The sequence below is a fragment of the Ictalurus punctatus genome, chromosome 17 (assembly GCF_001660625.3).
Source record: "Ictalurus punctatus breed USDA103 chromosome 17, Coco_2.0, whole genome shotgun sequence".
NCBI lineage: Eukaryota > Metazoa > Chordata > Actinopteri > Siluriformes > Ictaluridae > Ictalurus > Ictalurus punctatus.
The window spans coordinates 5,992,172-6,009,550 of record NC_030432.2 but is presented as its reverse complement, the minus strand read 5'-3'; the positions used below and the strand labels follow the sequence as shown (position 1 = coordinate 6,009,550).

The window sequence follows — 17,379 nt, the reverse complement described above, 5'->3', positions numbered from 1 at the left end:
GAAAACCACATAGTCACATGATCCATTTTGAAAGCTGCAAACCACAATGTGTTTCCTTTAAATGCTATTTCTATTTGGTACTACTTCTACAAATATGCATTCTTTTCCAATGTAATACAACAGTTTTCATTACAAATGATATCATTCACAACAACTGTGTGTTTGTGTGTGTGTGTGTGTGTGTGTGTGTGTGTGTGTGTGTGTGTGTGTGTGTGTGTGTGTGTGTGTGTTTTACTATGTTTACTCTTTACGGATTTGCTTATATACTAATGTAAAATATGAAAATCAGAAATTCCCCAGCAGCTCTGAGATTCTTAATTTTTTATTTTTTTTTATAATAACACTAATTAAGAAAAAAAACATAGCCTCTTTCTGATTGGAGCTTTTGATCACTGTTGAATTCACAAATATGATTAGTCAGAAGATGTTGATTAATTGTTTATAACAGCAGCTCTGAAAGTACTGTAGTTCCAGCTACAAGGAAATCACTTGTGTGATTGTTCATATAGTGAAGCATTTTGTGAGAAGATTGTACGTTCACATTACCGTGGTGCAGAATGGGGTTCGATAACATCATTTGAGTAGGTGGGTGCTGGTCTATTATTTTAGCTTTGTAGGCAAGCATCAGTGTTTTGATTCTGAAGCAGACAACTACAAGATGCCATTGGAGAGAATGGAGCAACATAGAAGAATTTGGGAGAGTAAGAACAAGAAATGACAATCTTGAAATGACAAGGGACTGAAGAAATCCTTATTTATTATTCATCATGTTAAACAGTAGGCTCCCTGTTAGAGTTAGAGTAGGGTTACAGCTGAATTAACAAAACAGTATGCCAACCTACTGTAGCTCTAGTAGTGGCTATGGTGAACATTCATGAATATAACTTAGATATCCTTTCATGAGGCTTTGGCTAGAAATACACAGAACACATACTGTATATGTTTGCCAACAACTTTCTTAAAAACCTCCAAACATGGTGTCATACAGACCCATGCAACTCTTTTTTTCCTCATTTTTGCGATGTAAAAAAAATTTTAAACCAAGTTAAATTGTGTCAGCATTTTTTCCACCCTCAATGTGAAATTATAATGTATAAAAATTAAGTAAATTTTTTTAGGGACAAATAGGACAAATAAAAAAACTTACAATAAACTGGTTGCATAAGTGTGCACACCCTTTTATAACTGGGAATGTGGCTGTGCTCAGAATAAACCAATCACATTCAATCTCATGTTCAGAAGTAATTATCATACAGCTGTCTTCAATGGGTTATTCTGATTAACACCTAAATAAAGAACAACTCTTTCTGTAGGATTTTCTTCACATCTTCTTGGTTTCATGACAAAGCATGCATGATGTCTAACTTGTTGAAGGGAATCAATTAGGAGAGGGGTAGAAAAGAATTAGATCCGAAAACATTAGATGTACCATCAAACATCGTGAAGGCCATCAATAACAAGTGGAGAAAATGGAACACCACAGTGACATCACCAAGAACAGGATGTCCCTCCAAAATTTATAAAAGGATGAGACAAAATCTTACCAGGGAGGCTGCCAAGAGACCTACAGCAACATTAAAGGTGCTGCAGGAATATCTGACAAGTACTGATTATTCTCTGCATTTGATAGCAATTTCTCGTATTCTTCAGATGTCTGGGCTATGGGGTAGGGTGGCTAATCAGAAGCCCTTTCTCACAGAAAAACACCACCAAAAACCCAACTAAACACAAACCATGAGGCAAAATGTGTTATGGTCTAATGAGACTAACTCCAAAAGGTATGTTTGGTGCAAAATAAAGCACATCACCCACAGAACACCATCCCCATGGTGAAGCATGATGGTGGCAGCATCATGCTTTAGGGCTGCTTTACTTCAGCAAGAACTGGGGCTTTTATCAAGGTGGAGGGAATCATGAATAGCTACAAATACCAGTCGATTTTAGTGCAAACCCTTTAGGTGTCTGTTAGTAACCTGACAATGAAAAGGAATTTCACCGTTCAGCATGACAACATCCAAATCAACAAAGGAATGACTTCACCAAACGAGCATCAATAATTTTGAATGATCTAGACAGAGTCCAGACCTGAATCTAATAAAAATCTGTGGCGTGACCTGAAGCGGGATGTGCACAGTAGATGCCCTCATAATCTGACGGCTCTAGAATGTTTTTGTAAGAAAGAGTGAGGAAAATATTGCCAAGTAAAGATGTGCCACTCTGATAGACTCTTACCAAAAAAAGACTGAGTGGTGTAATAAAATCAAAAGGTAGAATGTTTGTATGTCATTTAATAGGATACACTAGAATGGCCCAGCTTACATGTATTATTTAACATATTAAGACTAATATATCACTGTGAGCTATTCCTCTATATACTATATTTGCTTAACATTAAGACCTCAAGAGTATTTCTAGAGCTGACACCAGAATCATCCTGAATTAAAGTGTACAGTAACAAGTCTTCAAATAAATGAAATCCCTTCTGTTTTCCTCTCTGCGTCAAGGCCAATTCGAATGCCTTTTATTGTTTTTAAAATAAGCATGCAGGAAGATTTTTTCAGATGCTGCAAGTGTGCCAGATTCCTTCAGCTTACAGAGCCCAGTTATCATATAAATCAAATTCTTTCCATTTTTCAAAGGCTGGTAGGAGGAGTGGATGTGTGTTCACAAAGAGGGCAGGAAGAAGAACAACGGAAGCTTTATATGCAGACAATGTAACAGTCATTTGTGGCATACGAGCTACTCAACTGTCTCAGCAAGATGTTTGCAGCTGTGCTGTTTATAACAGGTATGTCCTTTTTAGACTATTCTATGAGCATCTTACATATTTGAGTAAGAAGTATAAAAATTATACGTGACCAAATATATATACTTGATTCTTGATTTTTTTTATTTTTTATTTAAAGAACCAAGTGTTGAAAGTTTCTTACTTTTGTTAGTATTCTGTACTAGGCTTCAGTCCTTCTATATTTTGTAAAAAAAAATTAAAAAATTCACAGGGATATACACAGCAGTGGGATTCAACATATACATAACGCCAGTGAAAAGTTTTACAAATGAAGACCCACTGTTTGGTCAAACCATTATTCAGTCAAAGGATGGGTTAGTATCTTCAACTAAGTTTTTTTTAAATTGTAAAATATGTTTAATATGCTTATTTACCAATGGTACTGGAATAAAAATGTATTTATTTATATATTTTGTTTTATTGATTTATTTATTTATTTTAGAGTTTTTGTTCCTTTGCCTACCTCTGGAGACGTTTTCAGATGCACAAAGATCAACTGTACTCTAATCAATGTTAATGGTAAAGTTAGTTTTCTTTTCTTTTTTTCTTTTTTTTTTACTGTGGTAATGCGTTTGTCTATTTCATACATATTTTTAAAAAATAGGTCAGACATGTTTATACACATACTATACTATTGCACTTTAATAAGTTACATTATCTTTAAATTGCATTTGCTGTAAGATTATCTTTATCTTTTCACACTGCAATACTTCCATGTTATATGAAAAATAATCCTAATAAATCAATTACAGATGTAATGAAAGGCCTGAGTCCAATTGCATCTGTAGCATCCAGCTGGAAGGAAGATAATGAGCAGTTTCTGGTATTTTTTTATTTAAATTAAATATTTTCCATGATGATGCTTTAATATATTTTTTGGTCATTAGAAGTGAATTGTGCTCAAATTGTAGGTCAGATACTGTACGTGATGCAGTTCGTGTCTGCTTCTCATGACAGTCTATTTCTGTGTAAAACCACAGTTTCCCCTGCTAAAGGCGTCAGACATACCGATTCTCTTTTAGGCAGCGAGTCATGTTCCCTCACAAATTGGCTATGAAAAGAAAGGACATGTTGCTGACTTGGGGCCTGATAAGTAAATGGTGTCTAGACTATGCACAAAACTGTAGCCTACACAGAAGCAGACACCCGGGGTTAATAACAAATTAGCAGATTGTTTAAAATTCTCATTTATCCATTCATAACAGCCACCTGCAGTCACTCATGACCTTTCTTAGTCACAAGTCTAACCACACACATTTGTGACATAACCGACCCAGATTTTCAGTACATAATACAGATGGAGTTTAATGTAACTTGGAACTAAACAAAAAGAAACTTCCCCAGTAACCATGTTCTTCCTGTAATTCAGATTTTCTGGGGTGAGTCACTTTACGGTGCGGTGAAAAAGTATTTGCCGCATACGGATTTCTTCTGTTTTTGTGTATCTCTCATACTAAATTGTTTCAGAAATTAAAACACAATCTAAGATAAAACAAAGGCAACCTGGGTAATTACACAATACAGTTTTTAAATGAGAATGTTACTTACTGCAGCAAAAAAGTTATCCAAAACCAACTGGGCCTGTGTGAAAGGGCCTGTGTGTATTTGCCCCCATACAGTAGTTACTAATTCCCCAAATCTATGAAACTGCATTCATAATGGGGTTCAGCTGGACTAGACACAACCAGGTCTGATTACTGCAAACCCTGTTCAATCACATCAACACTTAAACAGAACTTTTTCAACAGTAGGAAGTTAGTTAAAACGTCTTACCCAGTAACACACCATGCCAAGAAATCCCAGAAATGATGAGGAAGAAGGTGATTGACATACATCAGTCTGGGAAGGGTTACAAAGCTATTTCAAAAGCTCTGGGACTCCGAAGAACCACAGTGAGAGTACAGAGAGTTCAGTAGTGAACCTTCCCAGAAGTGGCTGACCTTCCAAAATAGAACAACAATAAGGCTCATCTGAATTTTGCCAAAACACACCTTGATGATCCTCAAACCTTTTGGGAGAATGTTCTGTGGACTGATGAGTTGAAAGTGGAACTGTTTGGAAGACAGAGGTCCTGTTACATCTGGCGTAAACCAAACACCGAATTCCACAAAAAGAACATCATACCTACAGTCGAGCATGGTGGAGGTAGTGTGATGGTGTGGGGATGCTTTGCTGCTTCAGGGTCTGGGCAACTTACAATAATCGAGGGAAACATGAATTCTGCTCTCTACCAGAAAATCCTAAAGGAGAATTTCAGTCTGTAAGTTGAAACTCAAGCGCAACTGGATTATGCAGCAAGACAATGATCCAAAGCATAGGAGTAAGTCCTAGTCCTAGAAGTAAGTGAAAGTCTGATCTCCAGTTATCGGAAGTGCTCAGTTGCAGTTCTTGCTGGTAAAGCTGGCACAACCAGATTTTAAGTTTAAGGGGGCAATTAGTTTTTCACATGGGTGATAAGTGTTGGATAAATTTTTTGCTTCAATAAACAAATAAAATAAATATAAACTGTATTGTGTCTTTACTCAGGTTGCCTTTATGTTGTATTTTGTTTGAAGAGCTCAAACTATTTAGTATGAGATATACACACACAAAAAAACAGAAGAAATCAGGATGGGGCAAATACTTTTTCACAGCACTGTATTATCTAAAATGTGACAAAACATTTCAGACATTTTCTATAGCATCACTTAAACATTGGAACAAAAAAGCAAAATCAGCAAACTTTTATTAATGCACATGTGACAATAATCATGAGATTGTGACAGTTGGATCAGAGCAAAGAAGAAGAAGACGCTGGGATTTTGAAAGAAGGAGACTAAATACTGGAAAACAGAGGGTTTATATAACTAACCAAGTAACTGACTAATTAAGTTAAATAAGTACATTTAACTATATAATTAAATAAGCCAAGTAAGTAAATAAATAAACTATAAAATTATTTTATTCATCTTCAACCTAGAAGATGCCACTAAGCCATTTATTTATACCACAGTAAGTTTCATTTGAATTGAAAAATACATGAAAAACAAATGATTCTCCAAAGCTCTTGAACCTTTTTCTTAACACTTAGGTTTGTAACCAAGTTCGGACAAGGAATTCGTCAACTGAATATTACAATGGAAACTGCACATACCTATATAATGAGCAGAGAAAGAGTCAAATCTATCCTGATAAGTTGGGTATGTGTCTACACTAAATCATACACAAGAAATTCTGTCATCGGAAGACTTCCCACTTAATAACATTACACCACTTTAGTTTTACAGGTACTGGAACAAAATGCCAACAACAATAACAACCACAATAAAGGCAGCCAAAAATCTCATCAAGGTAAAAGCATCTGAGGAAAAAGTAGAAATGATTAATAATAATTAAGTCTATATTGTGCATATTTTATCATGAATGTGTTTTTAAATACTGTAAATGTTTGTAATTAGACCACTGGAGGAAGAGAAGAGCTGCAGAGAATGATGAGGATGAAGAAGATGAAGGTAATTAAAATTTTGTCTATCAATCAGTCCATGAACAAAGTTTCTTAAATTACACTTCTTTAAACTACAGTTTAGATTCTCATGTAGGTAACATTTGTGAAATCTCTCTGATACTTGTGTTTATCTGAAGATGCAGGGACGGAGATCACTTTTGTGCTGGACGGCTCTAGTAGCATTCATAAGGTCGATTTTGAAAGGGCCAAAGACTTTATTTATAATGTGATGAACAATGTTTGGAAGACATGTTTCAGTGTAAGTACGGGATCAAACAGTATGAAAAATTAATGATATGATAACTGTATAAACCAGTATAAAAAATTTAACATACTGTGATATTTTAGGAAAATTGCTAGAATATTTAATTGCCTTTAATTTTTATGTAATGTCCTCTGCTTTAGTGTGTCTGTAAAAAAAAAGACCACAATTTAGATGTCCAAAAAATGATATTACAGAGAAATTATATGATGAAAGAACAAAAGAAAGAAATAAAGAAAGAAAGTAATATTAATTATTAGAACACTTTTTAGATAATGTGAATATCATTGAACTTACAGAACATCCTTAAGGCTTTCTGGAATTACTCCATGATGAAGCCATTCAGAGACCTTTCACTAAGGTTCACAAATAAACTGAGCTCTGAAGTTCTAAAAGAAAGCTACTTATTTAGATAAACATTTATCATTAGCAACAAAGCCAGAACTAAGGTAAACTCTGTCTCTCTCCACAACCCCCCCCCCCCCCCCCCCCCATCTCTCTCCTCAGTGCAACTTTGCAATAGTGCAGTATGGCAGAAACATAAGTACAGAACTCTCACTGAAAGAAAATAATGACAGTGTTGAAGCCTTGAATAAGGTGAAGAATATAACACAGATTCATGAAATCACCAAGACTGCTTCAGCCCTCTACCATGTTCTGTAAGTAATCAAACCCATTTGTTATCATGGGTTTGCACAAAAGTGCATCAATGGCTGACAGTCTATCAATGTTTGCAGCACATCTTACTAAAGTCCTTAATAGCTTCTGTGTCCTGTACTACCTGCAGCACAGACGTTTTTGTTCCTCAAAATGGATCAAAAGAGAACGCAAAAAAAATGATTATTCTGCTGTCTGATGGAGAAATGTTAGGAGATACAAGAACCCTCACAGATGTTTTGAACATGCCACAGATGAAGGGGATTGTTCGCTATTCTATAGGAGTAAGTGCACAATTTTACAACGTTTCATGGCTCTAGTGACAAGAATAGAACAGGAACTGTTAATAAGCTGTATGCTATACAGTGAGGGAAAAAAGTATTTGATCCCCTGCTGATTTTGTACGTTTGCCCACTGACAAAGAAATGATCAGTCTATAATTTTAATGGTAGATTTATTTGAACAGTGAGAGACAGAATAACAACAAGAAAATCCAGAAAAACGCATGTCAAAAATGTTATAAATTGATTTGCATTTTAATGAGGGAAATAACTATTTGACCCCTCTGCAAAACATGACTTAGTACTTGGTGGCAAAACCCTTGTTGGCAATCACAGAGGTCAGACGTTTCTTGTAGTTGGCCAGCAGGTTTGCACACATCTCAGGAGGGGTTTTGTCCCACTCCTCTTTGCAGATCTTCTCCAAGTCATTAAGGTTTTGAGGCTGACGTTTGGCAACTCGAACCTTCAGCTCCCTCCACAGATTTTCTATGGGATTAAGGTCTGGAGACTGGCTAGGCCACTCCAGGACCTTAATGTGCTTCTTCTTGAGCCACTCCTTTGTTGCCTTGGCCGTGTGTTTTGGGTCATTGTCATGCTAATACAGCGATTTTCTATTCTCAGGTGGGGCCAGAGGTTCTGAATAGACCAAACGCAATACTAGAAATGATAGAGATAGCTGGCAGTGATGAACGATTTTTCAATGTTTCTAATTATGCAGCCTTAGAAAAAATCCTTTCTTCTTTGGAAAAAAGCATCATTGGAATTGAAGGTAAGTTATTTGAAAATAAATGCAAATCACTTGTGCTTGTTAATAATTGATCGATAAATTATGCCTCAGCACTGCTGAATTTTCACATTGGTCAGAACACTGCTGATTTTACAGATTTCTATGATTGCACTTGTTCTAAAATGTTATAATTTCTATTCTAAATGTGTAAGTTAACAGTGTTGGCACGTTGTAACAGTCAGTAGGTCTTCTGCTATGGGAGAGAATTCAGGATAAAAGACTGTATTTTGTGGTTTCTCTATAACATGACATGGTGCATTTTATTCTTTTTATTATTTTATTTGGTAAATTGGAGTGAGACAAGTGGAATAAAACACTTCAGGACGTCCTATAGAATGCTAGATTTTCATGAATGGAGCATTGCTGAATTGTACTCTTTTTTTCAGCAGACATTTAGTCAAAACTTTTTCACTTTGGAATGATAAACTCCGTGTTTCATTTGCAAAGATAGTGTTGCTTCGCACTTTTGACTTGTAGTCTTAAAGTTGACCCATATTAAAAAAAAATTAAAAAGTTTTTTTTGTCTAATATGGTTCTAGTTTTGAATAAAATGCTGCAGATATTGTTCGGGGTGTTTTTGATTGATTGTCTCTTCTATCAGGCATACAGAAGGGAGCAGGATTTGAATTTCAGCTTGCAGAGGCTGGATTTAGCTCTCACTTTACCCATGATGTAAGTGTTACTCATCAGTTATAGCTGGAGATTATTTAAAGGACATAGAGTAACTGCTTTTGTTTAAAAGTTGTTATGAAGTCAAGTTTGTCCTTATACACAATATACAATTACATACCATCTCTTTCAACCTGTAGGGTTCAATCCTTTTTGGTGCTGTAGGGGCCTATGACTGGAGTGGAGGGATCATTGTGAAAAAAAATAACGAAGAGCCTGTGGCATTTTTCAATGCAACCATGGACGAATCCAGATTTTCCTATTTGGGTATGATCAGCAGAAAGCATGAATGTTGAAGAAAATTGTTTAGTAGATCTCATCCTAAAGCTTTTTGGAAATTATAGGTTACAGTGTGGTATCTGCACATCTGGACAAGAAAACATTATATATATCCGGGGCACCCAGGTACAACTTGACTGGTGCAGTATTTATTTTTGATGGGACCAATCAGGATTTGCTAAAAGGAGATCAGGTTTGAATAAATAAATAAATAAATAAATACATTAACTTTTTTAAAAAGATAAAAATAGTAATTTGACAATAACTGACATGCATATTGGTTCTACAGATAGGATCTTATTTTGGATCAGTTCTATGTGCCTTGGACATCAATAAAAATATGGAGACAGATTATCTTCTGGTTGGAGTGCCGCATTTTCATATAAAAGGGGAAGAGGGCAAAGTACTGGTTTACAAACTGAATAAAGTATGTCTACTAATTACATCTTTCCTTCCAAATATTTTTTTCATTTTGTCTCCTTTAAATTAACAATTCAGTGGATTGCTTCTGCAGGGAAAATTTGAGAAAGAAGCCTCTGAATTGCGTGGACTAGCCAAGTACACATATGCAAGGTTTGGCTCAGCCATAGCCGATATTGGAGACATTGATGGGAACCATTTCAATGATGTGGCAGTGGGAGCTCCTCTTGAAGAAGATAACGCAGGAAGTGTCTACATATATAACGGATTTATGGATGGGATAAAGCACCAGTTTTCACAGGTAGGCTATACAGTGCCTTGCATAAGCCTTGACCTTTTCACATGTTGTAATTTTACAACCTGAAATTGAAATGGAATAATTGGGCTTTTTTCTTTTTGTTGCTATTTGATTTACACAACATTGAAGGTACAAAATATTTTTTATTGTGACACACAAGTTAATAAAACAAGAAATTCCAGACATTTTTGTGGGTTGCATAAATATTCATGCCTCTGGTTCAGTACTGTGTAGAACCACCTTTGCCTCCAATTACAGTTGTCAACTTTGCATCTTTGGCTGCAATAAAAGTTCTCTAGGTTCTGTGTGTTAGTTTTGCATCTTTACATTTGGATCCTGATATTTTTGCCCAGTCCTCTGCAAAATTGCTCTAGCCCTGTCTGATTGGATGGAGACCATTTGCAAATAGCAATTTTCAAGGTTTGATGATGCTGGTTATTTAGATAGGTTCTCTTACCAAATCTGTGGATTTCCAGGAACAGGTGTATTAATCTTGAGATTATGCAAAACTTTAATTGCACACAGGCGGACTCCGTTTAAATAATGTTGTCATGTCTGATTATAACTGGTTGTTATTTAGAGATCTCGCAGCAATGAGTATTCAGTGGTTGAAGGCCTGGATCTAATTAGATTGCAATCCTCTGCAAATAATAATGCACCATTATCGGATTATCGGACAATTATGTAATCTCATTACACAACAACAAAATTATTTCTGAAGAACTGTATTATGTGTATAGCCAAGTAAAACCTACTATTTCTTCTGTAATGGGGTATTGTTCATTGTCAAAAAGCGATTGAATATGAATGTCATTTTTCATGACTGATCATCCAATTGACCTGTTTTAGCTCATTTGTTTCTTGTTTGTTTTGAGTGAGTGATTTTTTTTTTTTCTTCACAGAGAATCACACCATCAGACTTTGGAATAAAACTTGTGCATTTTGGCCAGGCAGTGAGTGCCATGTCTTCCTCAGAAAATGAGGCACCACTAATCAGTGTTGGGAGTGAAGGAGCCATACATGTCTTTCAGTGAGTATAGAAAATAGCATTGTAGGAACTAGGTGTAGAACAAAAAAAAACCCTCATGGTATGACAACCCAGTATCACACTTTCAGTACTGTATATGACAGTGTGTCCTATTTCATCAGTTTTCAAAAAGGATGTTGTGGTTGTTGATTGTTCTTTAAAATACAATGAAGGCTACTGTTTTTTGTAATGAATGGTTATAAGCTACAATTTTTAGGGACATAAAAATATCACAATTTTAAATCTACATAATGTAACATTTGGGAATTGCATCCTTTCTAAACAGAAAAACACTATTGTGAGCATTTTGTATCATGTGTTGTGCGGTGTCATTCTGAGCCACATGAATTAATCATGGGGAGTTTTCCAGAAAGAAGGTTACTACTGACCCCAATCTGTTAATCTCAAGCAAATTACCTTATATTGACACGATCCAGCGACAAAGCAACAGGTGACCTTCCAATTTCGTTCGGTGTGTGACACAGAGATGTGATTTCACAGACACCAGCCTGCTACAAAGTGACAGTGGAACAAGAATCTGAATTGAGATTTTCTTAATGCTATGAAATTTAGGTATAACACAGTAAAGCAACACACCTGAAAGAGTGATCAAACGATTCCTCTAACTAATCCTATGCCATTTGTGGTATGACGATTCTTCAGTTCCTCACTCACAATTTTGGTTCCTATACCTCCATTTTGTTCACATTGCATGTGCTATATACACTGTGGCCAAAAGTATGTGGACACCTACACTTCCTACCCATATGGGCTTGTTGAACAATCCTATTCCAAAGTTAGACCCCCTTTTCTGTTATAACAGCCTCCAATCTTTTGAAAAGGCTTTCCACTCAATTTTTGTATGTAGTTGTGACAATTTTCCCATGAAGCCAAAAAAGCAAAATAAATATGGGAGACAATCAAGTTAATAAAGAAATATTTGGGAGGGTGCCAGATAAACCAGTGTAGAAGGATGGGGTGAGATTTGGCCTAGGTAGAAGATTAGATTGCAGTTAGGTTCCAGTTATGGACATCATGGATCTGTAAGAAAAAAACATCTTATATTATCACTGAGGGCAGTGGTAGACCAGTGGTTAAGACGATAGACTACTGATTGGAAGGCTGTGAGTTCAAATGCCAAGCTGCCACCGCTGGGCTCTTGAGCAAGGCCCTTAACCCTCAACTGTTCCGTTGTATAAATTAGATGAACATAAGTCACTCTGGATAAAGGAGTCTGCCAAATGCAGATTAACTTAATTGAATAAATATAACTGTTTAATTTATTTAAAATTACTTCAGAACTACTGAACCTTAGTTTAGGCCATATAATCTTTAAACACTGAATAAACTAATCAGGTTTTTTTTTCTCGAATGTGTAGAGGTTTCACAGTTTAAATGAAATTTAATTTCAACTTAAAATTTAGGGTTTTTTTAAACCACCATTCTGAAATGCACCCCCCTCCTTTTTCATTTTGAACAAATGAATCCTTAGCACGTGAGCTTTGATATTATAGCCGTTTTTTTGTTTTCTATATTACAGTATACTCCTAAGCCTGTAAATGACTACATTCCTAATAAAAAGTTGATTTTAAAAATAAATCACCAAAATAAATTAGTTATAACATGCATTTGCTTATTTGCATTCATTATTTAATGGATTCATAGTGAGAAGAGATATGACGATAAATGTGTAATGTAATTTTTATTTCACTTCTAGGACCATTCCTGTTATGATAATTAAACCAAAATTAAACATTGATCATAAGGAAATTACCCTTGATAAGCAGAACAATGATGAATCAAGCCAATTTGACACAAGGCTCCAAATCTGCTTCAATGCACCAAAAGGAGAAATTAAGTGTAAGTAGTCCTACCTAAACTTAAATGTGTCAGCTTAGTCTTCTGTCTTTATTTTTTTGATTGATTTCCATTTTTAATCGTTTTTGTCTCTCACTCTTCATCCCTTTAGTCGGTGAACTACCACTTGAGTACAATATTGATTTGGACTCGGGAATGGAACAAAAGCGACTGATTCATACCAAGCCTTATGAAGGGAGAATGAGCTTTAATCTGACAAATTCCCAAACCTGCACTGAACGGATAGATCTGAAATATGTGGTAAATTAATGTGAATCTCTTGAGTCTTGATTCCCATGTTTAAAAACTTGAAACTCTTTGATTTAATAAAGCTATTTTATTATTATTATTATTATTATTATTATTATTATTATTATTATTATTATTATTATTATTATTATCTGTTTGCAGGGCTGCTCTGACTGTTTCTCACCTATCAAGATTAGGGTGAATTTTACATTAACCCCATCCACTGGATTACCTATTCGGGTTCTTGATGCATATAATCCAAAAGAGGCCACAGAAGAGGTGAATATGAAAAACTGTGAATTAAATATTAAACCAAGGTGGTAAAAAATTGTAGCTGTAAAGCTGTCCACAGAATATTAGGTAGTTTTTAAGATTATAATTGATCTTAACAAATCAATTTAATGTTTTTCTTCACTATTACTCTAAGATAGTAGAAAATAGTTTTTAAAAAAAAATAGTAGTGTATAATGTGTCTATAGAAAATTGCATACAGTATATATTGGATAGATGGAGAGATCGATAGATATTGAGCATTGTTAGCTGAGTAAGTAGTTCAGTGGTTAAGGCATTGGGCTACTGGGCTACAGCACCACTAAGTTGCGAATGTTGGATCCTTGAGTATGACCATTAACCCTCAACTGCTCAGCTATATCCTAGCTCAGTTGTAATTTGGTTTTGATAACAAGCATCAGCCTAAGGTAAATTTACAGTCCAGACCAATTTCTTGTTTTAAAAAGGAATAAAGAAATGCACAAATGTCTAATGTCTTATTTTTATGGTTCAGATTACGTTCCAAAAGGATTGCAGCACTGAACACTGTAAGGCTCATATTTCATTGCTTGACTCAAAACTCAGGTGAGGCTGTCATTATGTCAGTTTTTGAAATCCTTGCCCTGCAGACCCCTTTTTAAAATTATTATTTTAATGCTGACTATTTTTTTCCCCATCATTATAGCAATGACATTTTAATAATTGGCTCCAGTCAAACCTTGGATATAAAGTTTAATCTTGTGAACTCTGGGGACAATTCCTATCTGACCACTCTGACTGTGAATTATCCTGAGATATTATCTTATAAGGTAAACCACAATTATCCTTAAACTTTTGGGGTTTTGACTTGAAAACCACATTGATCGTGCTTAATTTCAGTTGAATATTAACTTTTTATGTGTTTTTACAGAAAGCTGACGGCGGAACATGTGAAGATAAAAATGACAACCATCAAATAGTGTGTAAAATTTTGCATCCTATATTCAAAAGGAATAAACAGGTATTACTCAAGCATGTTTGTGGCAATACAATCTAAATTATTTCACAAGATTTTACTTTTTAATATAACTGCTATTCTTTTTTTTCTTCTTCACTTTGCTGCTATAGGCCAATGTTATTATCGCTTGGCAGCCTATCAACAGAAACTCAAACCGCTCAGTTGCAATTACTGCTGTCTTAACAGGGTTGGCAACTACGCTTGTATTTTAACTGAGAAAGATTTCTGTGCGTTATGTTGTACTGAAATATTTTATTAATCCATATATATTTTCAGTGGAAATAATGCCAGTGAGGAACTTGCTCGTAGGAACTATCATTTCACAGTGAAGAAAGCCCTTGCAGTTCAGCTTATTGGGTAAGGAAAGATCATCATTTAAAAAATATTTTTACAACCTTGTGTACCTAATTCTATTGTTTACAGGCAATTTTTTTGTTGTTTTTTTAACAGCACAGCCAAGCCAAACAGACTGAATATTACAGAGGGTGAAGAAACCATAACACAATTGCTACATTTCACTTTTAAGGTAAAAGTTCTGAATTGTAAATTGTCACAGCTCTGAGAATTCATTTCTGCTGTAGGGTAATGGGTCATATTCTGGTCACTTTTAACATTCAGAACTCGCTTGTGCTTGTGCGCTTGTGTCTTATATTTGCAGCTGCTGGGTGAAAACAAATATAATGCCAAAATAAATGTGACGATAACAATTGAAAAGCAGACACATAAAACTGACATCATCATCACGAGCGTTGAACCAAAGGTACAAACAGTCATGAGAGGTTTCATTTGATGCAGTTTGTACTAACATGAGGATATGTTTTTGATTGAGACTACAAAGGACTTCTCTAATCACTCTGGATAAAAACATCTTTTAATGTAGTTCATTTAAAAATGTAGATGAAGGTATCTGGACAAACATCTTCCCCGTATGTACATTCTAACATTACCGTTTTCTTACTGGTAGAACTGTTCATGGCCCACTGACAGAACTGTTAAGGTAAAGGACTTCTTATCAAATAAATGATGAAAGTCATCATATTCTTTGCTATACTGTATATTTTGGTGGAATATTTAATTTAATCATGTACAGTATGATCATGTTATTTTGTCTCTGTAGAGCACCTTCCAGATTGTATGTACTCTGACAGAGTTGCATGATGTTAACATTATGGCTGAAACACATATCCATGACATTCAGGTACAGTGGTACTTGTATATTCATAATCTTTTTCTGAAGTGGTTGATATTACTGATTGTCAAACACAATTCTCAGGCATACGGGCTCAAAATATCTGTGAACAAAATCACTGTGTGAGTCTTATAGGTTATGACAGTTCAGCATGAAGGATGAGAATAAAATCAGTAGAACAAACTTTATATGTTATAAGCAATATCAATGGCTTCGTTACCAGTACGCTTGAGGCAATATCAGCGGCTTCATTATCAATCAGGACATCTAGCTGCAAAAGCAGGGAAATACTGCAAATGTTTGTATTTTTAGTGCATAATATATTCATTTAAAAAGTTAATTTTGTGCTTTATATGTGTGCAGACGTCATGACCAAATGTGAACTTGTTCCTTATCCTTTCAATTAAACAGGCAGAAACTGAACAGATCACTGCCAAGGGAGAAATTACATTTGATGAGAGCATCTATGATGGAAAAAACATTATAAAGACACAGCAAGTGGGTGAAGGTTAACCTTAAATACCTAAATTATATCTTAAGTAAATCTATAAATGCCTAAATTTGTTTTTTCATCTAATAAACGTGTTTAACTGGCTCATGTTTTTCTCTGGAACGGCAGGTGGAGGTTTCACTTATTAAGCTGACGGTTGTGACATCAACTGCACTTATTGCAGGCAGCGCCATTGGAGGGTTTCTCCTTTTAATCGTCATCATCATTATTCTTATCAAGGTAAAGTTTTTTTGTTCTGCTTGCTACACCCTTCTCCAAATTTTATATTCATTTTAAAATGTTAATACTCCATTTTTTCTTATAAGCAGTGTGGATTTTTCCGCCGACGCCATAAAGTGGATCGCAGACAGAGTAAAAACTGAACACATTCATATTATTATTGTTATTATTATTGTCCATTTTAGAACATGACTGCACAGATGTTTTATTATTATTAAAATTGTTTATTATTATTATTATTATTATTGAAATTGTGCACATTTTGTTAATCACTGAATTGTGAGCAAGAACCCAAATGTTACTTCTGTGGGGGGGTTTTTTTCACTTAAAATTTCCTTTGTTTTCCTAAAATCTTGAGGTATTTTGTACCAACCCTGTGTAAAAATAAGCTCTGTTGCCAAATATTTTTTTGCATGCATTTTTGGGTGAGAATGAGAAAAGAAAAAAAAAAAAGATTTCATTATCCTTAAGTCCTGTGTATAATAATACAAGGAATTGAAAGCACAAGACATATACAAGCTGTGAGCACACGAAAACTACACAGGTCTAGCACATAAAAGATAAATATTTCTACTTGGAAAACCTCACTGCTTTCTGCTTAGTCCTTAATCCTGTGTTTTTTATTTCCATTTCCATTCATTCTTTCATTCTGTCTTTTAATTCATTTGAAATTAAATAAACCATTCTTTCTCTCTGATTTTTCAAGTAATGTTCATTAACCTAAGTGGGATAATTAACACATCTGTAAATTTCCTGGGAAAATGAATAGGGTTTTATTGTGGTGTGAGTGGTATAAATTATTAGTAACTTCAATGCCAAATTTCCAGACAGACAACCTGGGAGTACCATTACCAGTCTGAATGTACATAAAGCCAGTACTGCAACAAGCACTTGATATTGTAAATAAAGGGCTGCATACTCCAGCCAAATCTATCAACACTTATAGAGAGGGCACACAGTGACAATCTAATGCTGATAGTCAGTATTACTCTTTGCCTCATTTTGTTGTATTTGAATTAAAATTGTTTCCAATATCTTTCTAACAATTGTAGAAAATGAGCTTCTATGCCATAGCCATCCTCCATTCAAATCAAGACCCAACAAAAAATAAGTGCATGCTATTAACCATGTGTGA

The 17,379-nt window shown here is 35.0% G+C and overlaps 1 protein-coding gene across 2 annotated transcripts; it reads left to right on the top strand.

The window, feature by feature from the left end:
• Positions 1 to 2,647: 2,647 nt before the first annotated feature.
• itgae.2 (integrin, alpha E, tandem duplicate 2) lies at positions 2,648 to 16,941 on the top strand. 2 transcript variants are annotated; one of them, XM_017491419.3, is made up of 32 exons: positions 2,648 to 2,788; positions 3,000 to 3,102; positions 3,231 to 3,307; positions 3,541 to 3,611; positions 5,859 to 5,967; positions 6,047 to 6,118; positions 6,226 to 6,279; positions 6,410 to 6,531; positions 7,042 to 7,193; positions 7,322 to 7,475; positions 8,094 to 8,241; positions 8,861 to 8,931; positions 9,069 to 9,195; positions 9,273 to 9,400; positions 9,497 to 9,634; positions 9,722 to 9,928; positions 10,828 to 10,955; positions 12,670 to 12,812; positions 12,922 to 13,070; positions 13,221 to 13,337; positions 13,843 to 13,913; positions 14,014 to 14,137; positions 14,239 to 14,328; positions 14,436 to 14,512; positions 14,602 to 14,682; positions 14,776 to 14,851; positions 14,984 to 15,085; positions 15,290 to 15,322; positions 15,443 to 15,523; positions 15,926 to 16,012; positions 16,134 to 16,244; positions 16,334 to 16,941. In XM_017491419.3, the coding sequence occupies exons 1-32, from the start codon at positions 2,761 to 2,763 to the stop codon at positions 16,385 to 16,387; spliced, it is 3,285 nt and encodes a 1,094-aa protein (XP_017346908.2). In that variant the 5' UTR covers positions 2,648 to 2,760; the 3' UTR covers positions 16,388 to 16,941. The 2 variants fall into 2 exon arrangements, with proteins under 2 accessions (XP_017346908.2, XP_053543395.1); XM_053687420.1 differs by having other exon boundaries at positions 16,331 to 16,941.
• The last annotated feature ends 438 nt before the right edge of the window (positions 16,942 to 17,379 follow it).